This window comes from Panthera onca, chromosome A1 (genome assembly GCF_046562875.1).
Source record: "Panthera onca isolate mPanOnc1 chromosome A1, mPanOnc1 haplotype 2, whole genome shotgun sequence".
In the NCBI taxonomy this organism is placed as follows: domain Eukaryota; kingdom Metazoa; phylum Chordata; class Mammalia; order Carnivora; family Felidae; genus Panthera; species Panthera onca.
The window spans coordinates 156,991,907-157,019,303 of NC_138339.1; the positions used below are offsets into that span (position 1 = coordinate 156,991,907).

At 37.3% G+C, this 27,397-nt stretch overlaps 2 protein-coding genes across 4 annotated transcripts in view; one reads left to right on the forward strand and one right to left on the reverse strand.

Annotated features, from left to right (window-relative positions):
- The window catches only part of LOC132676182 (uncharacterized), a 55,075-nt gene that overhangs the window by 21,675 nt on the left and 6,003 nt on the right, over positions 1–27,397 (forward strand). The window contains exons 4-5 of one of the 3 annotated variants that reach the window (XR_013557748.2): positions 12,578–12,690; positions 13,519–13,619. Coding sequence is in view for 2 of the 3 variants with exons in the window: in XM_081790882.1 (XP_081647008.1) it covers positions 22,084–22,209 (126 nt within the window). In the remaining variant the exon portion in view is untranslated. Of the gene's footprint in view, positions 1–7,325; positions 8,137–12,577; positions 12,691–13,518; positions 13,620–22,083; positions 22,402–27,397 lie in introns of those variants that run through there. The other 2 variants (XM_078452614.2, XM_081790882.1) reach the window with 2 other exon arrangements.
- LOC144617348 (ankyrin repeat domain-containing protein 26-like) lies at positions 1,388–11,004 on the reverse strand. Its single transcript, XM_078452612.2, has 4 exons — positions 10,791–11,004; positions 9,321–9,549; positions 2,976–3,021; positions 1,388–1,581 (listed from the first exon to the last, which is right to left on the reverse strand). The coding sequence occupies exons 1-4, from the start codon at positions 10,937–10,939 to the stop codon at positions 1,562–1,564; spliced, it is 444 nt and encodes a 147-aa protein (XP_078308738.2). The 5' UTR covers positions 10,940–11,004; the 3' UTR covers positions 1,388–1,561.

Below are 27,397 nucleotides of genomic sequence, written 5' to 3' on the forward strand. Positions count from 1 at the left end.
CATGTCTCAAAGTACTTCCCCATAAAATACTAAATAATTGGAAAGTGGAAACCTGGCAGATAGTACCTCCAGTGGCCAACATTAACATCACCAGTATGGGGACAAATCAAAATTGTAGGTCACATGATAGGATGAAAAGAGTATGTTGTAGTGATACCTTTGCGAAAAATGTATGATCTGAATTTTACCATAAGGAAACCTAAGAAAAATCCGTGTTGAAAGACATTCCACATTACTGGAATTTACTCGTCAAAAGGTTAAAAGTCATGAAAGTCAAGGAAAGACAAAGGAACTGTTCTAGAGTGAAAGAGACTAAGACATGCAACTGAATTCAATACATGGCTCTGAGCAGGACCTTCCTTGGTATAACGTATACTACAGATAAGTGACCAAACTTAAAAAGAATTATGAGGAATAAACGATAGAATTATACTGAAACCTTGAACAAAACAGTTTTAATGGGTGCACTGACTACACACAGATTTTTTTTTTCAGTACTGGAAATGTATTTTCTTTCATAATTTTCTTCATGGTATTTTTCTCTGTAGCTTACTTTATTTTAAGAATAGAGTATGATACATACACAAAAGATTATTGGTAGTAGTAGTGGTTAAGTCTTTGGGGGTCAAAAGTTGTTCCTGGCTTTTGACTGTGGAGGGCGTGGTCAGAGCCCTTAACCCCATTGTTCAAGCATCCAGTGTATTAGAGTTAATGTTCTGATTGTGAATGTTGTATGGTAGTTATGTGGAATGTACTGACTTGTAGGATTTAAATGCTACAGGAATCAGGCATCCCATTAGCAATTTACTTGCAAATGGCTCTGGGGTGGGGGGGGGGTTCTTTTTTTCTCTAATTTTTCTTTTTTCTAACTTTGTTTCTAAATGGCAAATCAAAATAAATAAATAAATAAATAAATAAATAAATAAATAAATAGAAAAGGTGAAAAGCCTTAGGCAAATCTTATTTCTCCATGTGGAAAGAGCTACGAATCAGTGTTTACAATTAAAATTGTAGATAGGTTTTATGGCACTATAAAAAAAATGTAATATGTACAAACATTGGCAATAGTCATAGCAGGAATACATCAAAATAATGTCTAAATCTTTAGGCCCACATATAGTCATAAAAATTGGAAAATACAAAAAGCTATCCATGAACACTACTGAAGTGTTAATGACAACTTGGTTGTTTGGGTGCTGTTCAAACCGCCGGTAGTGGAGCAGTCTGATGTATGTAAAACCCTCTAGTGCTGGTTTCCACATACAAAATGTGCTTAAAAGTTAATGAGATGCCAAGAAGCATAGTTTAAAATATTATAAAGATTTTCATTACACACATATGATACAAAAACATTTTCCTTTAATCAAGACTTTTCCATATAGTGTGTTCAATTGGGAAACAATGAAAATGTTTTGTGAGCATCCAGTAATTTTTTTCTATTTATTTTTCAAATCATATAATTTTTGTTCAAAATCTGTACATATTCTCGTGACACTTTCCATACTGGATCCTGATTTAGAATTGAATCATCAGTAGATACTAAAGGCGTTCTACAGGATCCTCATTCAAATTCGGTAGCAGCTGAAAAGGAAAAGAAAGAATTATCTTCTTTCTCCAAAATACTTTTCACTACAAGTGATTAAAAAAAAAAGAAGAAGAAAAGAAAAGAAAAGAAAAGAAAAGAAAAGAAAAGAAAAGAAAAGAAAAAAGAAAGTTGGGGCCTTTATGAGTGTTAAGAAAAATGAAAAATACCTACGTACAACTGCAATATGAAACCCAAGATTAGTATTAAATATATTTTGCTCAGGGTTGCACACTGAAATTAATTGCTATTGTGGATAAATATCAGTTTCTGGTTTTTTCATTACAAGGTGAAATTACAAGATGAGGACACAGTCCACCCTGAACAATCATAAACTATAAACGGAAAAATCAAACAGGCATTTCCAAACAGAGCCAAGTATACAGATGTAAGTGACAGGTATAAAACACAGCACTACTGGAACATACGGAAGGGACATCCCAGCTTTGTGTCAATATTGTCTGCTCTTTGGTGAAGGTGATATGTCAGCTGATACCTGAAGGACAAGGAAAAAGTATGCTAGGTAGAGGGAAGGAGCACATACAAAGAGCTAGAAGTGAGGAAGAACACTTGTGCAATTATGGGTAGTTTAGTTTGACAAGGTGCTAGAGCAAAGCAGCAGAGTAGGGCAAAGAGTGAGAGACAAGGCTGAATCATCTGGCAAGAAGCAAACTGATTTGGGTGTTTTCATTCCATGCTAAGGAAGTTGAAGTTTTACCCAAGGGCAAAAGCAATGACAAAATCAATGAGTGAAGATTGAAACCCTTTACCTGTCAATGGCAGTTATATGACCTCTACTTAACCAAGCATTACTAAGATGACTTTGGCTTTTTGGGTCTTCTATCACTAGCAGAAACAACAATTTGATAAAGCACACCTTTTCTGAGACTTGTGCAGGTTGACAGTTCCATAGGGATGGCACCAGTGAAGGAAGATTGTCGCCAGAAATAATAACAGATATATAGACTTAGGGAGATTGAAAAAACTTCTTTAACGTTTATCTATTTTTGAGAGAGAGACAAACCACAAGCGGGCAGGGGCACAGAGAGAGGGAGACACAGAATCTGAAGCAGGCTCCAGGCTCCGAGCTTTCAGCACAGAGCCCTCTGTGGGGCCTGAACCCACCTGAGCTGAAATCAGTCGCCCAACCTACTGAGCCACCTGCGTGCCCCTAGACTTGTGGGAGATTTTAAAAGAGCTATGAAACTTGAGGACTAAGTGAGGAAGAAGTGTGTTCTTCATTATGCTCATGCTTTTACATTTTTTATTCTATATGTACAAAAAATGTGAATGTAGTATCTATTATCCAAACAATGGAAAGGGATGCCATTTACTATTTATAGTTTATTTCAGATATCAATGATATCTAACTTCATACATTTTGGCAACATACCTTCTTCTAGTGCTCTGGTTATTCTTTTCTCTAACTCCCGCTGCGTCTGAAATAAGGCAAATACTATTTAGAATGTGTAAGGTAAACAAAAGACATGGTAGGAATTATATATAGCTTACGACATGTAGTCTTGAAATAATACTTGTAGAGATTAAACCAAAGATAGGGTTAGCTTAAACAGAAAAACTATCACATGAATAAAATAAATTCCTACCTATTTAGTTTTAGTTTTAAATAACGGAGAACAGATACATATATACACGCACACACACACACACACACACACACACACACACAAACACGTGTATATGTATACATATATACGTGTGTGTGTATACGTATATATAATATGTGTATATTATATATATAGTATATTATGTGTATTATATTTATATAATATGAGGAGGGCACCTTTTGGGATGAGCACTGGGTGTTGTATGGAAACCAATTTGACAGTAAATTTCATATATTAAAAAATAAAATAAAATAAAAAATAAATAAATAAATAAACTGCAAAAAAAAAAAATATGTGTATATTAAATATATAATGCTATTTAAGTGAATCTGATAAAAAGCACAATTAATATTGATTTATTGAATGTGTATAATCTCTGAAACGTGATGTTTGATCTTACTGGTACAAAAAAGTTTAAACAAGAATCATATTGTATACCGAATTATTACTTGGAAATGATTAGGAAAAACTGCCATTTGTGAAAGTTTAATCAGTTTTTTACCTTAATGAATTGTTCCTTAAAATGGGCTTTCCATTTTTTCACTCTTAGAAAAACAAAATTTGAAGGAATGCTTTTTGCTATTAATTTTTCAGGACCGACTCTTAAATACATATAAAATGAAGAAAGTGGGACTGTCTTACTGTCATGTGGAAATTCTACTGGCAAAAAATTGATTGAGTAAAAATATTTTGCTATCTGTGTTATGACTAAAACACTTATTTCTTTTCATATGCACACAAAGATTTCAGAAAATCTCTTTGAAGAAAGGAAAAATAGAGGGTTACAACAGTTTTCAAACTTAGCTTCTGATTTATAACTTTCTCCATTAGAGATAAGGAAAACAATATACAATATTCAATTGTAACTTTGTTTCCTTTCTCTAAATTAGGACCAAGTTTTGAAACACTTGATTTATTAAAGTTATGGTTATCCACTTATGAAATGTGTACAAATATTTCCAACTACAGGTGACCCTTGAATAACACAGGGGTGGGGTACAGTCAAAAACCTGTATATAATTTTTCATCCCCCCAAAAGTTATTACTAATAGCCTACTGTTGACCGGAAGCCTTACCGGTAACATAAACATTCGATTCATACTTGTTTTATTCAGTAGAATAAGCTAGGGCAAAAAATGACATTGAGAAAAACGGAAGGAAGAGGAAATACACTTACAGTACTGTACAGTATCCAAAACTAATCCATGTGTAAGTAAAGTAGACCCGCACAGGTCAAAACCATGTTGGTCAAGGGTCAACTGTATATTACAACTGTTCCTGTCTAGAATGTTCTTATTTAGATCTTTCTTAGACAAGGTAGCCTCTCCCTGAATGCCCCAAACGGGCTCCAAAATAGTGTACAGGACATAATCAACACTGTGGTGATAAGGATTCCAATGTCTTTACAAATTTGGGTGTGAGGACAAATGTTTTGGCTGACATGTTTCCCAATATTTTCAGAGACTGTTTTCCCTAATACCTTTTTTTAATTGAAGTATAGTTGACATACAATGTTACACTAGTTTTTCAGTATACAAATTCAGATTGGACAATTGTGTACACTATGCTATGCTTGCTACCGTACGTGTAGTTACCCTCTGTCACCATACAACATTAATACAATATTATTGACGATATTCCATATGCTGTATTCTTCATTCCTGTGACTTATTTACTTTATAACTGGAATTTGTACCTCTTACTCCCCTTCACCTATTTTGCCCATACCTCTCTACCCACCTCCCCTCTAGCAACCACCAATTTGTCTTCTGTAGTTATGATTCTGTTTGTTCACTTGTTTTGTTTTTTTATATTCCACATGTAAGTGAAATCAGATGGTATTTATTTGTCTTTCTCTGACTTATTTCACCTAGCATAATGCCCTCTAGGTCTATCAATGTTGTCACAAATGGCAAGATCTCATTCTTTTTGTTAGCTGAGCTATATTTCATTGTATACATATTACACATTGTCTTTACCCATTCATCTCTCCATGGACACTTAGGTTGCTTCCCTATTTTAGTTATCGCAAACAATGTTTCCATAAACAGGGATGCATACAACTTTTCAAATTAGTGTTTTCATTTTCTTTGGGTAAATACGCAGCAGTGGAATTAATGAATATCTATTTTTAAGTTTTTGAGGAACCATAACACTTTTTTGACAATAGCATTATATTCAGGCCTTATAAAATGAATGGGACAACATGACTATACCAGACTTGTAAAATTAATAACTCAATACCAGATGATGGGGGAAGGCTGTATTCAAACAATTTCATATTACCATTAATAAATACGATATAAAATATAAACCATGTTTTTTATATGACATGACTTAAGGAGCTACCAAGGTAATGTTGCATCTTTTCCCCAAAAGCTCTTTTCCTAAATATTTACCTCTGTGACTTTTATGTTTATATCTAGGTAAAAACTGTGTTTCGATGGTGAAAATAGCTTTCAAGTCCATGAATAAGAACACATGTGTATTTTTGTGTATACCTTTCCATTGATCAGAAATATAAGAGGGTGAGAAAATTATACACAGATAAACTATATATCAGCAAATTTTAATTCAAAGAACATTTTTAAAGGATTTTTAATTAGAAGGATTTTCTCATTAACTGTTAGCATTCAAATATGGCCCATAGAAATCTAAGGTTCGGTTGGGGACACTGCAGGATTGAGGGACAAGGAAGTCACAGCCGTAGTCTCCATCTCTCCTTTAGTTAGACAGCTCTAATTCTCTCTGTTTTACACAATACAGTTTAATACAAAAAAAAAAAAAAAAAAAACTACGTTCTATTCTTGAAAAAAAATATTTTGAAGGTATAAAAGTCACTAATTTAGTCAAAATCCCGAATTTTGCATAATAGAAAGAAAGGGCTCAGAGAGAGTGTACTTTGCCTGAGGTCATGAATCCAACTAGATGCAGACCAGGACTACACTTGTGGTCTTACCAAGCCTAGAGTTCTATGCCAGTTACTTCCTCCTAGTCAGGAAAAATACGGGTATTTTAAATATAACTCAGAGAAAATGAATACATAAAACTTTGTCATGTGGCTCAGTAATGCTTAGGTATGAGGCACACAATAGTAACTCTCTAACTAAATTACAAATTTTAAAGTCATGAATGAAAATAAAGGAACAGAAATTATGTTAACTCCTTTTGGTAACAGTCAATTTTTAAGCACAACTTTTTTATTTTTTTAAAAAACTTTTTTTTAACGTTTATTTATTTTTGAGACAGAGAGAGACAGAGCATGAACGGGGGAGGGTCAGAGAGAGGGAGACACAGAATCTGAAACACGCTCCAGGATCTCAGCTGTCAGCACAGAACCCGATGCGGGGCTCAAGCTCACGGACCGTGAGATCATGACCTGAGCCGAAGTCGGCCGCTTAACCGACTGAGCCACCCAGGCACCCCAAGCACAACTTTTGTAAACCACAGGACAGAGAACTTGAAAGAGAAAATCTTTAGGTGAAGCAAGCAAGCTGAAACTGAGGAAATTCTTCCTGAAAGCATTATTTATTCCTTCCAAAGAAAATCTGTTTTATCAAAATCAATCAACAAATGAGTGAACCCATGGTGTGGTTATTTATAGCAAAATTTAAAACCCAACACAGATTTCTCTTTCCCTTCTAGCATGCTTCTGCCTAACCTCTCATCATTCGTTGGTATGTACAAAAGACACAATTCACTTTATTTATAATTTAAATCCAGTCGGAAATTATAGGTGAACCTTCACTTCTCACATGTGGACTTATCTCTGTCTCCCTCCCGACAGGAAGGGAGACTTACCTAACGGGTGAATTTGGGAGAAGGAGCTAAGCAGTGCTTATGCGTTTCTGAATCTCCTCTTTGAAAAGATGTGCCTGCCCACAGTAACATGAATTTGGGTCTGCTCTCAGCTCTGTGGTAAGCACCCGGCCCCCGGGGTGGGGGTCAAGCATTTGTTTCCTCGATTTACAACTGTGTGGAGAAGTGCCCAATTTGGGAGGAAGCCCAAAGTGGCTAACATAACCTAAATCATATCCTCCAATTTGTTAGTGTGTATTAGTAATAAAGCTACTAAGTTTCTCTCCATCTCCCTGTCTCCTGTGTTCTGAATTTAGAAAGAGAAGAGCAGGGTTACTTGCCGCCTACCCAGTGTCACCTGTCACGGCTCCACCAAGAAAAATGACTAGACAACACTTACAGAAACATTCTCTTCTTCCTTGACTTCATAACTAACGTACATTGTTCAAAAGCAACGCCCACTCGAAAGAGAGAAAAAGTTGAAAGGAACCATTTTAGGAACAAACATAGAAAGTCAGACAAACTGAGGACACAGAGGAGTACATTCCAAATGAAAGAACATGACAAAACCTAAGAAAAAAAACTAAGTGAAACAGAGATAAGTAATGTACCTCATAAAGAGTTCAAGGTAACGGTCATAAAGATGCTCAGTGAACTTGGGAGAAGAATGAATGGATCCAGTGATAACATCAGAAAGAGATAGAAAATATAAAAAAGAACCAATCAGAGCTGAAGGATACAATAACAGAAATGACAAATACACTAGAGGGAATCAACAGCAGATAAGAAGATGCAGAAGAACAGATCAACAATTTGCAAGACAGGATAGTAGAAATCATCCAAGCCGAAAAACAAAAAGAAAAAAGAATTTTCAAAATGAGGCTAGGTTAAGGGACCTGTGGGACAACATCCAGGGTAATAATACTTGCATTCAAGGGGTTCCAGAAAAAGAGAAGAGAAAGGAGCAAAGAACTCATTTGAAGAAATAAAAGTTTCATTTAAAAAATTCAAATATTTGCTTGATTTAGCTATTTATAAAATGCTCTACAATCACTCATCAAGATATTTTATAAAAATAGAAACAAAGGTGGTATAAGTCAAAAAAAAAGGAAAAAGAAAAAAGAGTGCCATAAATAAGAAAGCAATTAAAGATGTATTCTCGTGTAAGAAAATAGCAAAACTTTTAACTTAAAAGAGAAATTAACCTTTTAATTTTACATGTTGATTTAATTCATAAAAAGGACTTACCATGGATTCTTTTTTTTTTTTTTTTTTTTTTTTTTTGTTAGAGTAGCCTCCATGCTTAGCGTAGAACCCAATGCAGGACTTGAATTCATGACCCTGAGATCAAAACCTGAGCTGAGATCAAGAGTTAGACGCTGAACTGACTGAGCCACCCAGGCACCCCCATGGATTCTTTCAAATAGTAAACATTCATATGTCGTTAAGTGTTTGGAGGACGATCATTCACTGACATACAGGGGTGCAAAAACTGGATTATAGCAAAACTTTCAGATTTTTATGAACCACTGCCAACTGAAAATAAGTCCAAGCATCTAAGTGTACCTGTGGTTAGCAGGCAATAACATTTACTTTCTAAAATCAAATTTAAATGAAAGCTTTTGAAGAAATTTAACATGGGTAAGTTTAGTTATATTTACTGAATACAGTTAATGCTAGGTGTCTCTTGTGGCACACCTGGGTGGCTCAGTTGTTTTTAGTGTCCAAATCTTGATTTTGACTCAGGTCATGATCTCATGGTTTTGAGACTGAGCCCCACATTCGGCTCTGTGCTGAGCATGCAACCTGCTTGGGATTCTCTTTCTCCCTCTCCTTTTGCCCCTCCCCTGCATGAACTCACTCATACTCTCGCTAAAATAAAATAAAAATAAGTATGTCTTAGAAACGAAAGATCAAGGGACTAATATATATATAATGTGTATTATAAATATTAATATTTTAATGTCATATAATTAATATTAATATATATTAATATTAATATTATATTAAATATTATGTTATATTATAATATATTATATATTATATTGTATTATATTAAAATTATATTAATATTATATATAATATATAATATATATTATATACATAATATATTATATATATATATATATTTATATTATATATATATATATATATTATATATATAATTTACCTCAGTTCTTTCTTAGCACATATAATGCTGACTTTTACTTCGTATGTGTTAGTTACTTAAACAACTCAGAATTTCACCAAATTAAAAGCAACAACTATATCAGATATCTGAAACCCAAACTAAAACAGATAATGTAAATAACCTTCCACAAGGAAGTCTCCCTGTCGTCATATGACGGCCGTGGGTTTAAGGTAGGAATCACTAAGTTTCCTCTTGGATTAAGGTTTCCATTGAGCACTAAATTATTTTCAAAATGTCCACAATAAGGTGGTTCCAGGCCTGGGCTCATAGTAAGGGTCCTGAGTAAAGTTTGGTGCTGCTGTCTCTCCACAAGAAGTTTTGTATTGCTCTCTGACAGTCTCTCATTAGTACTGTGAAGATTAAAAAACACAAATACATTTTCTTTTTCCCTAAATCATTCCTAAATGACATACATTTTTTTTAAATTTCTATAATAGTAAATAGCATTTGCCATTGAACAGTGTTTTAACACTGAACATGTGACAGAGCACACCTACTATCTAAAATTATACTTTTAAAATTGTTCTAAAGAAATACTTATGTTTCTAGGGGGATTCCTTACTAACAATTCAAATTAGGGAAGGGAGAGAAGTGGCTATCAGTGATGTACATGGCTTAACAAATAATATTTGCTGTCTTCTGGAATGGCTGTACTGACAGGATGCTTCAGGATGCCATTATATATACATACTTATATTTAGTAAACCTGTTTATAGATATAAAACTAAACCATCCCTCAAAGACATTTTCAAGCGTTTGCTTTCACCACTCTTGTACATTTCACTTATTATCTCAAAGAAACTGAGCATTTGACACTGAGGAATCATTGAGACCAACAATCTCTAGGGGAGATAGTAGATGGCAGAGGTGTGATCAGAAAGAACTAAAACAGCTACAGAGGCAATTAGCTTATAACAGTCACCAAGGCACTGGAGACAGAATCTGCCCTTTCTGTCTTCAGTCTTCCACATGCCTCCCTCCCACCATGGTGCTCTTTTTAGCCACTTTGGGAATTATACTACCCTTCAGCCCTGTGTCTTTCTGTATTTCACCTGGATGCCTTTATGTAAAGTAGAAAAAGCATAAAGGATGGTTTGCCTCAAGGCCCACTCTAGTAATCATACCAAAGATCACAATGAAGAGAATAAATGTACCAAGCTGCCAGGATGAGTAGTAGTAGTACTTGACCTTTTAGGTTAAAGATGTAATCTTCCAAAAAGAAACTCATCGACATTTCTATCTCGGGTAATTCTGACAAGCAATTTTATAATAATAAGCTTCTAAATGAGAAAGCTTTGAGCAATGCACTTAAAGACTAGCAGATCCAATCAATGGAAAATATACAGGGTGAGGGGTGCGGGGAGGGGGTGGGGGAAGAGGTCCTGTAAACCCGAAAAAAAGAGGAGGGATGCAAACTGTCCTGGACTAACATTTCAAAAGTAAGTTCACTTAGAAACCTCATTTTCCAAAATGACATGATTTAGTTGGCTTTCACTTCCTACTCATCTCATGATCTTGGCTCCACAGAAATTATGCTTTAGAGGCAAATTAATAAGCTAAATTTCTTGTCTATGATTCTGTTTTGACTTACCTGTTCAGCTTATTTCTCAAGGACTTTCTAAGTTTTAATTCTTCTAGGTAGAGTTGCCTGTAGGTTTCCAACTCTGTTTTAGTAGAATCTTCTTGAGAAGTCTTCATTGTAGAGACCTGAGATTCCAGATCTTTAATTCTAAGTTCCATTTGACGTCTCGTTGAAGCATGAGCATTTTCTCTTAACTGGTCCAAGTTTTCTCAAGCTGCTGCTTGTGCCTAATGAAAATTAACAGGATAGTTTCAAAATAGGTATAACCTGAATAATTAATTATACCTGTTTCTTTTACTTCTGAGTCAATGTTTCAGAGAGCAATTTTAAGTGAAAAAAAAGCTCAAGTGTAAACTATTTGTCACCAACGTCAACTGAATTAAATATGATTTATAAAATTAAAGTTCAATCATTCTTGTATTAGTATTCACGTAATCTGATAATTGAAATAATAGAATCAATGAGAAAATTTTAAAAGTCAACAACAAACTTAAGAATAATCCAAGTACAGTGCAATTTTTAAATTACAATTTTTCTTTTCCTCTTAATAGTGAGACTAGTTGTTTAAATCATCATTGTTTCTTATCCTCTCGATTTTGTAGGAATAGTGATGAAAACTGAAATCTTTAAAGGGAGGAACAAATGCCTCCAGAAATCTACAAATTACCATAAAGCAAGTAGAGGAAACCCCTACAATACATCTATCCAAAATGTAATTTGCAGTGAAATGAATTACAGCACATTACAGATCAATCAATTAACCTGTTAAAACAGGTTGACTTCATGTAATTTTTCTACTATGTCCAGTCGTGCTCTTTCTTCAATCTCCCGTTTATACTGTTCCACGTGACTGTGTTCTACCATGTTCATTTCCATAAATTGTTTCAATTTTACTACTTCTTGCTGTAACTTCTTGTTGTTTCTCTCTAGTTTTTCACGTTCTTCTTCGAAATCTTTCGTTGATAATAACTCTTGTTGAAGAACTTGATTTTTTGCATCCAGGTGTAGACATTTTGAAGATGTAGTTTCCAGTTCTGTTGTAAGGACATCAGCCTGCATGAATAAAACACTATAGTTTGGAAGGGAGTGAAAAGAGTCTAACTCAAAACTACTATGAAAATTTTTTTTTTCAGATTTTAAGTAATCTCTACACCCAGTGTGAGGCTTGAACTCACAATCTCAAGATCAAGAGTAACTGAGCCAGCCAGGCACTCAAATTTTTAAATAAACTCATTTGCAATGAAATGTTACCTGTCTTAGAATGTGGAACCTTAAACAACTCAGAAAATCAAGGGCCAAGTTAAAGCCATCAGGTGTTACTGAAATAGATCTTTGCTATCATTCTCTTTACTACACAACATTTGCACTTGATTCTATACTTTTATTTTTCTATGATTTTTTCATATCTTTCTTTCATAAAATAAGTCCCCTCTTAGGAGAAAGTCTTTAGCCCTTCCCCCATCTTAACACTCCATAATTTTTAAAGAAGTTTTAGCAATATCATATTGACTTATGTATGCCCATGTCAAAAAATACGTCCCAAGGTAAGACTCTGGAAATAAGACTCTAATTCATGAATCTATAAGTAATGCTTCTAATGCCACGGCCTGTTTCTGAACTGCAAATGTTTTATGCTAATTTGAAGTGCATTCCCAGGAGAAATGATTCTCCAGGATGTGTTAAGAAATCACATCTCCCAGTATAAAACTTTAATTGGATGATCCACATACTTTTTTGAGGCTAAAAAAAAAAATTAATTCAATACCGTTATCTTGTAATCCGTTGTTACTTTCTAGAAAATAAGAGATCATATTAAACAAAAACAACAACAACAACAAAACTGGCTGGAGTTTCAGTGATGCTGAGTTGGGAAGGACTTCCATCCATTCTATATGATTGGTAAGACAAGGTGAGTGGATGTGCTGGTTTTATAAATTCGTTGATACTTCTGTGAAAATCCCTCCCCTTAAATATATGCTGGCTTCAGTAACTGGTTTCTAGTGAACAGAATATGCAGAACTGCTGTGATTTTTAAGGCCAGCTTAGAAAATGTGATACAGCTTCCATCTGACTTTCTTTCTCTAGGGAAGCTCACCCTTAGAACGCAGCCACCACGTTGTGAGGAATCCCAGGCTACCTAGTGAGTCTTCATGTAGATACTCCAGCTGAGACTAGCCAACGTCCTATCCAAAGGCCAGCCTCAACAGCCAAACACGTGCGTGAACAAGCCTTTAGATGATTCTAGTCTCCAGCTTCCAGTTATGCCAGCTGATGCCAAATGAAGAAGAAATGAGTTGCCCTACTCTGCTTTGCCGCAACTAAAGATTGGTGAACAAGAGAAATGCTGTTTTGAACTACTAGGTTTTGAGGTGGCTTATTATGCAGCAGTAAATTACTACCACAGATACTGATACTAAAAATGGTGTGCTGCTATTCAAAAAAACCTAAAACTAAACTTCCTTTGAACCAGGAGGTAGGTCGAACCTGGAAAGATGTAGAAAAGCGTAAGAATGAGACCCAAAAAGGGCCTCCACAAGACTCTTAGTGGAAACCTGATGGCCTGTGAAGAGGGTGACAGCAAGGGTTTCTAAGCAAGTGAAGAAAATGACACTGGAGGAAAGGGAAGTCATGCTAGAAAACACCTGAAAGTAAAACGGATAGGAAAGAGAAACTAAAGACTATGCAACTGAAAGGAACCAGGACTTACTGGGTTCAAGTATCTGTTTCTCATTTACAGCCTCTCTACATGTTGAACTGTCAAATAATGCTAAAATAAAGAAATGGCTTTTGGGTTAAGAGAAAATCCAGGGTGCTACCAGGAAAACAGAAAGATCTAAGGTATGCCTCCAATTTCTTTAAGGATCTTAAGAGTATAAGATTTTTTTAAAGTAGGTTCCACACCCGACATGGGGCTTAAACTCAGCACCCAGAGATCGAGTGTCACATGCTCTACCAACTGAGCCAGCCAGGAGCCCCAAGAGTAGACGAATTTTAAAGGCATTTTCCTATAAGAGCTTCACAGGAAACCTGAAGCGAAAAATTTATCTCAAAAGGACTTGGGAGGGTCGCTTTGCTAAAACACGGCATGAAATCCAGTAATATTTACAGAAAACTAAAAAAGGTAAGAGATTTATAGTAGCAAACATACTATTTGCTACCTTGGACTAAAAGAGACCAAATAGTGCAAAATGTAAAGAGGTCTTTGGGTCTTAGAAGTCCCACAGGGAGGAAGCAGGATGAAAAAAACAGCTGCAAATACATGTCATTCCTTATGAAAAGGAAGGAACCAAGAGCTCAAAGAGTAAGAAAGGGAAGAGACATGGAGAAAGTGTTCCCGTGGTTAGGACTAAGTCCCAACTTAAGAACTGACAGCATGCATCAGGCTATATTTCAAAACTCTTATGGACTAGAGTGGTTCCCATCTTCTTTTTCTGAATGGGAGAGTCTTCAGCAGTTGACTAGAATGTTGCATTTGTGAGTGGTAAATAACTGTCTCTTTCATTCTCAAGTCCTCATATTGAGAACCCTTGCACTCAAAGGGCTATACTTGAGATACCATATCCCAGGCAACTTATCCCCACTGCACCTGATTAAGATGGTAAGATCTGGGACGCAAGCCCTGAACCTGATGGCATGATAACTGAGACTTGCAGGAGGTATTGGAAGGGGAGGGGAGTGAATGTATTTTTCAGGTGGGAGGAATACAAACATTTGTGGCCAGTGGGTAAAGTATACTGCTTTTTAAAGGTGTACATAGGTTTTAAATATTAATTCCATTTAAAAAAAGGCCATGGAACAACCTTAGTGACGTGCTCCTAATGAACAGAATATGTGACTATGATCCTGTGTGTATTCCAAGCCTAGGTGACAAAAGGCGATACAGCTTCTTCCTTGCTCTGTATCTCAGGCTGCTTACTTGGAATCTAGCTCCCCATCTAGTGAGGAAGCCTAGGCCACAAAGAGGGTCTAGGTGTGTCAGTTTAAGTGTTGCTGCTGCCTCCTGAACTGAAGTCCCAGGCAACAGCCAGCATCAACCACCAGACATTAGTGAACAAATCTTCAAGTGAATCCAGCCCCAAACCTTTCAGTTGCCCCACCTGAAGCTGAGCGGGGCAGAGACTAGCTGTCCTGGCCACACTTTTCCTAACAGATTTGTGAACAAAAGAAATCTAACCTTTGGGCAGTTTGTTAAGAAAAAAACAAAAATGATAAATTGAAAAGTGGAAGAAAAATAAAAAGAGATAAGACACATAAACTTGTATAGGAGAAATTGGTCTCCATTAAAGTAGGATGTAATGAATGTTAAGATTAATTTATTAACAACCAATGGTGCTAATGAGAAGAAGCAGATAACGAGAAGCAAGATCTAAGAAGTTTTTCGCTCAGTTTTTCCCCAGTTAGGATCATATTAGCTGCTCATTTTCCATATATGGCCTTTATTATGTTGAGGTATGGTTCCTCTAAGCCTACTTTGTTGAGGTTTGTATCATGAATGGATGTTATAGTTTGTCAAATTCTTTTTCTGCGTCTATTGCAATGATATGATTTTATTCTTTTTTTGAAAATTAATATGAGGTATCACATTCATTGATTTGCAAATATTGAACTACCCCTGCAAACCAGGGATAAATCCCATTTGGTTATAGTGAATGATTTTTTTTAATGTGTATTTATATGTGAAAAAGAACACAAGCAGGGGAGGGACAGAGAGAGACGGAAACACAGAATCTGAAATAGGCTCCAGGGTTCAAGCTGTCAACAGAGCCTGACACTGGGCTCAAACCGACGGACCATGAGATCATAACCTGAGCTGAAGTTGGATGCTTACCCGGCTAAGCCACCCAGCTGCCCTTGCCCCCCGTGAATTATTTTTTAATGTATTGTTGGATTCAGTTTGCTTATTTTGTTGAAGATTTTTGCATGTTCATCAGAGATGCTGGCCTATAATTCTCTTTGTGGCGTCTTATCTGGTTTTGGTATCAGGGTAAAGCTGGCATAGAATGAATTTGGAAGTTTCCCTTCCTTTTATGTTTTTCTGGAACAATTTGAAAAGGACAGGTTAAACTTTCTTTCTTTTTTTTTTTTTTTTTTTGTATTACCTGTTCTTTACATGTTAAAATTTACGTCTGAAGTCATCTGGTCCTAGACTTGTGTTTGTTGAGAGTTTTTTGATTCCTGATTCAGTTTCCTTGCTGGTTATTGATTTTTTTCAAATTTTCTATTTCTTCTTGTTTTAGTTTGGAAAGTTATATATTTCTAGGAATTTATTCATTTCTTCTAAGTTCTACAACTTGTTGGCATACATTTTTTCACAATATTCACTCATAAATGATTGTATTTCTGTGGTGTTGGTTCTTATTTCTACTCTCACATTTGTGGTTTTATTTATTTTGGTCTTTTCTATTTTCTTGTTGATTACTCTGGCTAACACCTTATCAGTTTTATTAATTTTTACAAAGAACCAGCTCTAGGTTTCATTGATCTGTTCTAGTATTATCGGTTTTTTGTTTGTCTATCATTAATTTCTGCTTTAATCTCTTTTTTTTAAATTTTATTTTGAAAGAGACCACACATGAGTGGGGGATGGGCAGAAAGAGAGAGAGAGAGAGAGAGAGAGAGAGAGAGAGAGAGAGAGAATCCCAGACAGATTCCATGCTGCCATCAGAGAGCCTAACACGGGGCTCAATCTCACAACTGTGAGATCATGACCTGAGCCAAAATCAAGAGTCAGACACTTAACCAGTTAACCCACCCAAGGGCCCCCTGTTCTGATCATTATTACTTGCTTTCTTCTGCTGGCTTCAGGCTTCATTTGTTGTTCTTTTTCTAGCTCCTTTAGGTGTAAGGTTAGGTTGTTTGAAATTTTTCCTGCTTCTTGAAGTAGGCTTATATTGCTGTGTACTTCCCTCTTAGGACCACTTTTGCAGCATCTCAAAGGTTTCAGACCATTATTTTTTTCATTTCCATTTGTATACACGTTTTTAAGTTTCTTCTTGTATCTCTTGCTTAACCCATTCCAGTGCAGTAGCACGTTATTTAACCTGCATGTATTGTTTTTAATAATTAAGGCCTGTTTTTTGTTTGTGATCCATTCTTGACAATATTCCATGTACACTTGAAAACAACGTGTATTCTGTTTTAAGATGGGACGTTCAAAAAAAAAAATCTCTGAAGTCCAATCTGGTCCGCTCTGTCATTCAAAGCCATTGTTTCTTTTTCTTTTTTTTAATTAAATATATGAAATTTATTGTCAAATTGGTTTCCATACAACACCCAGTGCTCATCCCAACAGGTGCCCTCCTCAATACCCATCACCCATCCTCCACTCCCTCCCACCCCCCATCAGCCCTCAGTTTGTTCTCAGTTTTTAAGAGTGTCTTATGCTTTGGCTCTCTCCCACTCTAACCTCTTTTTTTTTCCTTCCCCTCCCCCATGGATTCCTGTTAAGTTTCTCAGGATCCACATAAGAGTGAACACATATGATATCTTTCTCTGTATGGCTCAAAGCCACTGTTTCTTTGGTGATTTTCTGTTAAGATGTATTTTTTGGTGATTTTTTTGTTAAATCTATTGATGTAAATGGGGTGTTAAAGTACCCTATTACTGTCTATTATCAATTAGTTCCTTTATTTGGTTAATGTTTTATGTACTTGAGTGCTCTCGTGGTGCGTGTATAAATATTTACAGTTGTTAGATCTTCCTATTGGATTGTACCCTTTATTATGATATAGTAGCATTCTTTGGCTCTTGCCACAGTCTTTATTTTTGGTTGTTTATTTATTTTGAGAGAGACAGAGTTGGGGAGGGACATAGAAAGGGGGAGAGAAAATTTCAAGCAGCCTCCATGCTGTCAGCCTGGAACCCAACATGGGGCTCAAAGCCACCAGCCATAAGATCATGACCTGAGCCAAGACCTAGTCGGTCGCTCAAATGACTGAGGCACCCAGGTGCCCCACAGTCTTTGTTTTAAGGACTCTTTTGTCTAACAAAAGTATCGCTATTTTTTCTTTTAACGTGATAAATTTTTCTCCATCCCCTCGCTTTCATTTTTTTAATAGAATTTATTGTCAACTTGGCTAACATACAGTGTGTATAGTGTGCTCTTGGTTTTGGGAGTAGATTCCCGTGGTTCATCACTTGTAGACAACACCCAGGGCTCATCCCAACAAGTGCCCTCCTCAATGCCCACCACCCACTTTCCCTTCTCACCCACCGCCCCCCATCAACCCTCTATTTGTTCTCTGCATTCAAGAATCTCCTATGGTTTGCCCCTTGCCTTCTCTGTTTGTAACTATTTTTCCCTTTCCCTTCCCCCACGGTCTTCTGTTAAGTTTCTCACGTTCCACATAGGAGCAAAAACATATGATATCTGTCTTTCTGTGACTTATTTCATGTAGCATAATACCTTCCAGTTCCATCCACATTGCAAGAGATAGCACGATTTCACTCTTTCTCCTTGCCAGGTAGTATTCCAGTGTATATATAAACCACATCTCTTTATCCATTCATACATTGATGAGCATTTAGGCTCTTTCCACAATTTGGCTATTGTTGAAAGCACTGCTATAGACATTGGAGTGCATGTGCCCCTATGAATCAGCACTCCTGTATCCTTTGCATATATTCCTAGTAGTGTTATTGAGGGGTCATAGGGTAGTTCGATTTTCAATTGTTTTGAGGAACGTACGCACTGTTTTCCAGAGGGGCTGCACCAGTTTGCATTACCACCAACAGTGCAAGCATCCCCTCACTTTCAATGTTCAGGTGTCTTTATGTCTAAAATGAGGTTTTTATAGGCAGCATACAGATGGGTCTTGTTTGTTAATCCATCCTGTCACCCTAGGTCTTTTGCTTGGAGTGTTTATTCCATTAATATCCAAAGTAATTTTTAACAAGTATGTATTTATTGTCATTTTACTACTTGTTTTGTGGTTGTTTCTGGAGATTTTCTCAAATCCTTTATTGTTTTTCTCCCTTTGATGTCTTTCTAATTTGCTTTAATGATATATTTGGAATTCTTTCTCTTTATTCTTTGCATGGTTATTAGTGGGTTTTGGTATATGATAAGCATTAATTTGTATATCACCTCTTCTGCGTGTAGTAGTCTATATTAAGTTGATGGTCACTAAAGTTAGAGCTCATTTTTTTTTCTCCTCCCCATGTTTTGATAAGCTGTTATATTGTATATCCTTTTTTGGGGCATTCCTTGACGATTTTTTTACAGAAATACACATTTTTACTGCTTTTACATTTCCTGCCTTTATACTGTCACTTTTGATCTCTCCTTTCCACTCAGAGTCCCCAATAATATTTCTTACAGGCTGATTTAGTGGTCACAAACTCCTTCCATTTTTGTTTGTCTGAGCAATTCTTTATCTCTCCTTCTATTATGAATGATAGCCTTACTGGATAGAGTATATTTGGCTGCAGATTCTTCTCATTCAGCACTTTGAATATATCATGCCATTTCCTTCTGCCTTGCAAAGTTTCTGTTGAAAAATCTCCTTCTAGCCTTGTGGGTTTTCCCTTGGAAGTGACTTGTTTTGCTGCTTTTAGGATTTGTAGCAGTGGGGCGCCTGCGTGGCTCCGTCGGTGAAGCATGACTTGATCTTAGCTCAAGTCGTGACCTCGAAGTCCGTGGGTTTAAGCCCTCCAGTGGGCTCTGCACTGACAGCACAGAGAGTGCTTGGCATTCTCTCTCTCTTTCTGTCTCTCTCTCTCTGCCCCTCCCCTGCTTGTGTCTGCGTTTTGTCACGGAAATAAAAAAAAAAGCAAAAGACAAAACACTAAAAAAAAAAAGATGTTAGCAGTATATTTTGCAAATTTAATTACAACATGTCTTGGGTGTTGATTTTGATGGAAGTTCTCTGTGCCTCCTGGATCTGGATGTCTGTTTCCTTCTCCACATTACAGATTTTTTCAGTTATTGTGTCTTCAAATCAATTATCTGTCCCCTTCTCTCTGTCTTCTTCTTGTGGGACTCCTATCATATGAATGTTTTTACATTTGACGGAGTCACCGAGTGCCTTAAGTCTATTCTTGCATTGGATAATTCTTCTTTGTCTTCTTCAGCTTCACTGCTTTCCATTACTTTGTCTTCTAGGTCATTAATTTGTTCCTCTGCTTCTTCCAGCTTGCTGTTCATTTTTACTTCACTCTTCATCTCTGATTCTTGAACTCTTTTATGTCTGTGGTAAGGGTCTCTCGGATATGTTCCATTCTTTTCTCAAGTATAGTGAATATCCTTATGATCATGGTTTTAAATTCTCCATTAGGCGTGTTATTTATATCTGTCCCATTTAGGTCTCTCGCCATGGCCTTATCCTGTCCTTTCATTTGGGATAAATGACTCTGTCTTTTCATTTTGTCTAAGTATCTGCCAGCTTCTGTGTGTTAGAGAAGCCAGTTATGTCACCTGCTCCCGAAAGTAATGGACTTAGGAAAAAGACGTCATGTAATGCCCAGGGTCTAGCACTTCAGGGAGTGTCACCAGTGTGTGCTGCATGTGTTCTGCTGTTGTGTTCTGGCTATGCTATCCTTTAGGCCAGTTGTCTGCAGAGGCTCTCCTTGCCTGGTCTGGTGAGTGTTTGGTCCCTGGCCTGAACGTAGCAAGTTTTAACTAGGTGTGCTCTGGTCTGCTTATGAAATGAGACCTGTCACCACCTCTACTGGAACTGAGGCCAAGGGAAACTCTCTGGTTGGGAGATGTGGTGTGGGCAGACATTTGTCCTGGTCTTCTGGGGGAGGGGTCTGCTGTGCTGGAACTCAAGCAAGAGTGATTGAGAAAGGTAGTTCCACCAGAGTGCAAGGGGGTGGTGTTTGGTGTAAGCAAATTAGGTAACCAGTGTTAGCAATGCAGTGCTTCCTGCAGGTGGCTTTATGTTTGTGGTGAGGGGCAGGAGAAGGAGATGGTGCCAGCCAGCAGCTTTGTTCCTACAGACAGGTCTTTCTGAACTTTGCCTCTGAGGGACGTGCTCTGAGAAGAGCAAATAATCTCCCCACTGTGTGCCCCAGGCACTCTTTAGACCACTGTACCCATGCTATATGGTCCCATGTTGTTTGCCTGCCCTCTGTCCATGAGCAGTGGAGTACCTCACGGCTCTAAACCAGCTAAACCAGATGCCCTTTAAAACTCCAGACTTTATGCACTACTGGTTGCAAGAACTCACGAAATGCAGCCCCTCGTTTTCCAAGCCAGTGGGTATGGGGAAATGTTCTGTTTGTGCGTTCCCTTGTGCGTTCCTCTCTCTCACCCTTACCCACATCCTCGACTCCCTCCCCTCTGCAGAAGCCAGGATCTGTTTCTCTTCTAGACGACATTTCTGCATCAAGGACCTTCTTTGATGTGGCCTCTTCTCTCCCTTTTGTTGTGGAGTTTGTTCTGTCAGTCTTCAGGTCGATTTCTGGGGTATTTAGGGTTAGCTGATTGTTATCTAGTTGTATTCGTGGGATGAGGCAAGCCTAGAGTCCTCCTACTCCTCTGCCTTCTTCCTGTCTCTAAGATCTTTTTCTAAGATTCCCTTCAATTCCAACAATTCTTACAAGTAGGCAGGAATGCCTCTTTAGAATGTCCCCTCAAGTTAAGGTGGAAGCACAGAGACATACGATTTGAAGCACGATAGTTGAAAAACTAGAAAGAGTCAATTTGATAACCAAAATTGGGCCTTTGGTCTGATTTCAATTAAAGGAAATAGGCAGCTTTGAGTATTTTTTAATCCATTGAATACTCAATCTTCATTCTCCTTTCCTCAGTGAGGAAATAAAGAGAATGTCATGGAATCATTTTTCATCTTTTCAGTAGCAAAACAAATGTACTGTCCTTTAGCACTACTTAAATTAACTGCACATTCTCCTTTACCTTACTCCAACCTTCTTTGTGTGGGGAGGTAAGATCACTTCATCTTTGTGTTGTCCCACAATGCTTCTCCATAGCATACAAGTTGGCTTCAAAAGTTTGTTGTCATTCAAATTACCAATCTAGTATTTGTCTCTGATAAATCAACTTAATACTACCTCACTTTGTACAGCTGTATCTTTTGAATGATGTAATGTTTATTCTATTAATTATACGCTGAGCTATAAAATATAGCTATGCATATCTTTCTATTTAAGTGAAAGAATGGGAAACAGGCTACTGTGGTTTCCAAGAATATAGGATCTGTGCCAAGAACAGGATTAACACTAGTGTTACACACAAGAACCAGGTCAGAAGAGGATCTCATTGTGAATTGCAAGATGATGGGTTAGCAAGGTTGTTTAAGAGGAAAGAGGAATAGCCCAGAGTTAATCTTTTCCTTCCTAGATGGTGAAAACTATGGATGAGTCTATGCATTATAATGAGATAATAAAACATAATGAAGTAAACGGTAGACTGAGTCAAGAGATCCTATGGCCAAGATTTGATGGAAATGAAAGTGGGCAGCACTGACTGAGACACTAAAAGTTTGCACAGGCAGGGAACCTGGGTGGCTCAGCCAGTTGAGCCTCAACCTCTCAGGTCATGATCCCAGGGTCACGGGATCAAGACCCCTGTCAGCCTCCACACTAATTGTGAAGCCTGCTAAAAATTCTCTCTCCTCTCTCCTCTTTCTCTCTCTCTCTCTCTCTCTCTCTCTCTCTCTCTCTCTATCTCTCCCTACACACCCCCTCGTCCTGCTTGTGCACGCACTAAAAAATATATAAATATAAATAAATAAATAAATAAATAAAAGTCTGAACACACTAAAGAAAGAGCATTTTATCTTTTTGAGCCTGACTTCACATCGAGTCATGGGGTCAGCAAGGCATAGGCTGGCGAAAGGGTCCTTCAAGAAACAAAAATCTCTATAGGAGCAAAGTTAAGTTCTACGACATTGACTTTTTATTATTACATAAGTGACTGGTAATTTGCAAGATAACTAGGAAAAAGTTTTCATAAAATTTGTTATGGTACTGGCATAAGGACAGACATATAGATCAATGTATTAACATTGAGCATCTAAACATAAACTCTCACATTATAGTGAACTGATTTTCTACAAGGGTGCCAGACAATTAAATGGAATAAGACTAGTCCTTGTAACAAACGGTACTGGGACAAATGGATATCCACATGCAAAGTAATAAAATCAGACCTCTACCCCATAGCATATATACAAAATTAACTTAAAATCTAAGAGCTAAAATGATAAAACTCTTAGAAAAAAGCTTACGTGTATATGTTTGTGACTGGATTTGACAATGATTTCTTAGACATGACACCAAAAGACAAAAGCAGATTAAGTTTACTTCATCAAAATTAAAAACTACTATGCTTCAAATATCACCATCAAGAAATTGAATAGGCAAGTGACTAAATAGGAGAAAAATACCTGAAAATCCCGTATCTGCTAAGGGATTTGTATGTAGGATATTTAAATAACTCTTCCAATAATGAAAAGACAATCCAGTATAAAAACGGGCAAACGAATGGATTAGTTCTTTAAAGACGATACAGAAATGGATAATAATCACGTTAAAAGGCAGATGTTCGGGGTGCCTGGGTGCCTCAGTCAGTTAAGCTTCTGACTTGGGCTCAGGTTACGATCTCACGGTTCGTGGGTTCGAGCCCCGCATCGAGCTCTGTGCTGACAGCTGGGAGCCTTTAGCCTGTTTCAGATTCTGTGTCTCCCTCTCTCTCTGCCCCTCCCCTGCTCACACTGTCTCTCTCAAAAGTAAAAGAGACACGTTCAACATCATTAGTTGTAAGAAAATGCAAACCAAAAACCACAAGATGCCATTTCATAGCCACTAGAATTGCTATCATAAAAGCAACAGATAATGACAAACATTGGCAAGAATCAGGAAAATGGGAACTCTCAAAAACTGCTGATGAAAATGTAATTTTGCTGCCACTTTGGAAACAGTCTGGCAGTTCCTCAAAAGGTTAAACTAGAAAAACAATTGTTCTAAACTTATTTGAGAGAGAGTGCACAAGTGGGGTAGAGGAACAGAGGAGAGGGAGGGAGAGAATCCTAAGCAGGCTCCATGCTCAGAGCAGAGCCCAATGTAGGGCTCGATTCCACAACCCTGAGATAATGACCTGAGCTGAAATCAAGAGCCGGCCACTTAACCGGCTGAGCCACCCAGGTGCCTGCCCCTCCTCAAAAGGTTGAAAAAACAAAACAAAAACAAACAAACAAAAAAGGTTTATTTAACAGAGTTACCATATGAACTAGCAACTGTATTTATAGGTATATACCCAAGAGAAATCAAAACATGTTCACATAAAAAGGTGTTCATCACACAAAAAATAACCTCAAAATGGATGAAAGACCTCAATGGAAGACAGGAAGCCATCAAAATCCTCGAGGAGAAAGCAGGCAAAACCCTCTTTGATATTGCCTACAGCAACTTCTTAATCAAAACGTCTCCGGAGGCAAGGGAAACAAAGGCAAAAATGAACTAGGGGGACCTCATCAAAATAAAAAGCTTCTACACAGCGAAGGAAACAATCAGGAAAACTAAAAGGCAACCGACAGAATGGGAGAAGGTATTTGCAAATGACATATCAGATAAAGGGTTAGTATCCAAAATCTACAAAGAACTTCTCAAACTCAACACCCGGAACACAAGTAATCCAGTGAAGTAATGGGCAAAAGACATGAATAGACACTACTCCAAAGAAGACATCCAGATGGCCATACAAATCAAAACCACACTGCGATACCACCTTGTGCCTGTCTCTGTTTTCTAAGAAATTAAGGAAACGAAACAAACAAAAAACTATAATCAGTAGCATGTTTTTATACTGGGTCTGATAGTTCTGTTTTTTCTAGAACAGTCCCTGTTACTTCTTTTGATTCCAGTCTGCCAGAAAAGTGAACTAAGTCCTAGTTAGTTGGAGAAAATTAACTAATTTTTCATATTTGAGAGGAACTTGTATATGGTAGAACATAGTGGCAACCACCAGGATTCTCTTTTTTTTTTCCTTCTGAGTAAAATAGGATTGTTGCTTGTTTCACACATTCTGACATCATGATTTCATCTATTCTTTTTAAACCTTTCTTCAAATGGATATAAAGGAATGTAGGAATTTTCAAGGCAAATACCAAGAAAAAGATTTTCCAAGAAAGATATTCTGTGACATAGCCTTCTGACTGTAACCATGTGTAACACATCAACCCAAATAATAAAAGATTCATATAACGCCGTTGTGTTAGAGGCATCCCAACGACACCCAGATTTGATTATTGACCAGAAGAACTCCCAGACCTCAGCATATAGTTGTACTCATGCCTGTGGTTTGGTATGGGGACAGGCTAGAAAGGCCACTCAGCACAGAGAAAAGGTGCATGGGGTGAAGTCCAGAGGAGACCAAGCACAGGCTTCCAGGAATCCTTTCTCTATGGAGTTAGCAGGATGTGCTTAATTCCTCCAACATCAAATTAGGACAGCACAAGTAAAATATTGTCTGCCAGTACGAGGCTTATGGATACTCAGTGCCTGAGGTTTTCATCAAATGCTAATCACATAGGCATCTTCTCCTTAGCATGTCCCAAAATTCCAGGTTTCCACCAAGGAAATCAAGTGTACGGCCTTAAGCACATTGATTGTACCAGCACTTAGGCAGAGTGAGCCACTCTTAAGCAGCTAGGGAATGGTGGGAACCCTCCTGAAATCCAAGATCCCAGGGAACCACCAAGGGCCAGTCATTCAAGTAGGATGTTCTGAGGGTAGCCATCTTTGGCCTGCTGGATGAAATCTGTTCTGCATAGGAATTATAGCCCTGACGTCATTTTTGGTGGTGTCTTCAAATTTTATTTTACTAGCAAGTAATATGATGGTTACCATGGTACTGCTTTCAGTTTCATCATCCATATGAAGTAGGTATTTGTACAAAAATTACTAAGGCAATATTAGGTCGTTATAATCTTTTTTCATGTGATTAAGTTTTCATTATGATTCTAAGATACGATCAACATAATGATTTTGGATTTAAAATTAGAATAAAATCTCTTAATTATATGGAAAACCCAGGTTTGATTCATATAGTGCTCAATCCCTGTTTATAGTTATAAGATATTTGATCATATTCACCAATTGTTTTCTCGCCTAAGTATATGAATAACTTTTGTATTTTTGTGTATTGCTTTATGTATTTTCATATACTTCCATATGGGAGAGAGTCTCCATATTGTGTTACTTTGATCTCTACCTTAATTTTTAAGGTGACTGTATCATGTGTTAATATATGCAAAGAGTAGCTTCAATGGATACCGTGTTTTGTTGTTGTTGTTGTTGTTTTATACATTTAATAAGCCTTATTTTTCACAGCAGTTTTAAGTTCACAACAAAATATAATAGAAAGTACAGAGAGTCTCCATATACCGTACCATGCTCCCGTACATGCCTATCCTCCCCTGTTGTTGTCAACATCTTGCACGACAGTGGTCCATTTTAGTAGTATATTTTTTCATTCCTTTGTTTAATTTTGAGCGAGAGAGCATGCATGTGTGTGAGCATCAAAGGGGCAGAGAGAGAAGGGAGAAAGAATCCTGTGCTGTCAGCACAGAGCCTGATGCAGGACTTGATCCAATGAACTGTGACATCATCACCTGAGCTCACATCCAGACTTGGACGCTGAACCACTGAGCCACCCAGGCACCCTGCGAACTGTGATACATTTTATATGACACTAACTCATCATTTTCAGGCCAAGTCTCTAATTTTCATTAGTGTTCAGCCTTGGTGTTATACATTCTATGAGTTTTCACAAATGTGTAATGATGTGAATCCACCTTTGTGGTATCGTGTGAAAGAGTTTCACTGCCTTAAAAGTCCTCTGTGCTGTGCCCCTTTATTCCTACATTCACCCCAACCCTTACCTCCATAGTCTTGCTCTTTCCAGAGTGTCATATAGTAAGAATCATACAGCGGATATCTTTGAATGTTTAGAAAATTAAAATTCCCCGGTAATTGAATGTAGGCATTCAAGATATTCTTTGCCCTTTGTTTTGTTTAGTTGTTGATCAGTAGAGGATCTGATGACCTCTGCTTTCCATGAAAAAAGCATGATTTCTCTAGATGTGTGTCACCTAATGGGGAGGGTTGAGAAAAATGACATCATGAACCACTACACAGCACTTACATTGGGATCATCCTCCTCTGTGATGTACGGTGGGTCTAGTTAGACTCTCTAGAAATGGAAGGAGATAGTCTCAAGAGGTTAGAACTTTATCAAACTGGAATGCCAAATCCTTCTTACTTACCTTGCCATTGGAAATAAGGCCAGGGAGAGTCTGTTTGCTATGGTTTTGCCATGCAGCAAGGTACAATAGCTATAGAGCTCTAGCTCTATAGAGCCCACTTTGTGAGGGGGTGTTTCATCCTAAATCTGAACAGTCTCTACTGAAGCGCTGGGGAAGTTTTGCCGTGTGACTGCAAAGTAAACATACTCTCTTTTAACTCCTCTCATAGTGGAGGTCAAGAAAAATCATGCTAGTGTCAGTTTGACATTGTCAGCTTATGATCATCATTCTCCTAACGATACCATTTGCCTCCAGTGTCATAGAGTCGGTCAGTGATGGTCATTGTAAACATCAGTTCACCTGTAGGTGTCAAATTCCGATAAAACTTATTCTTGCTTTTGGTCAGTA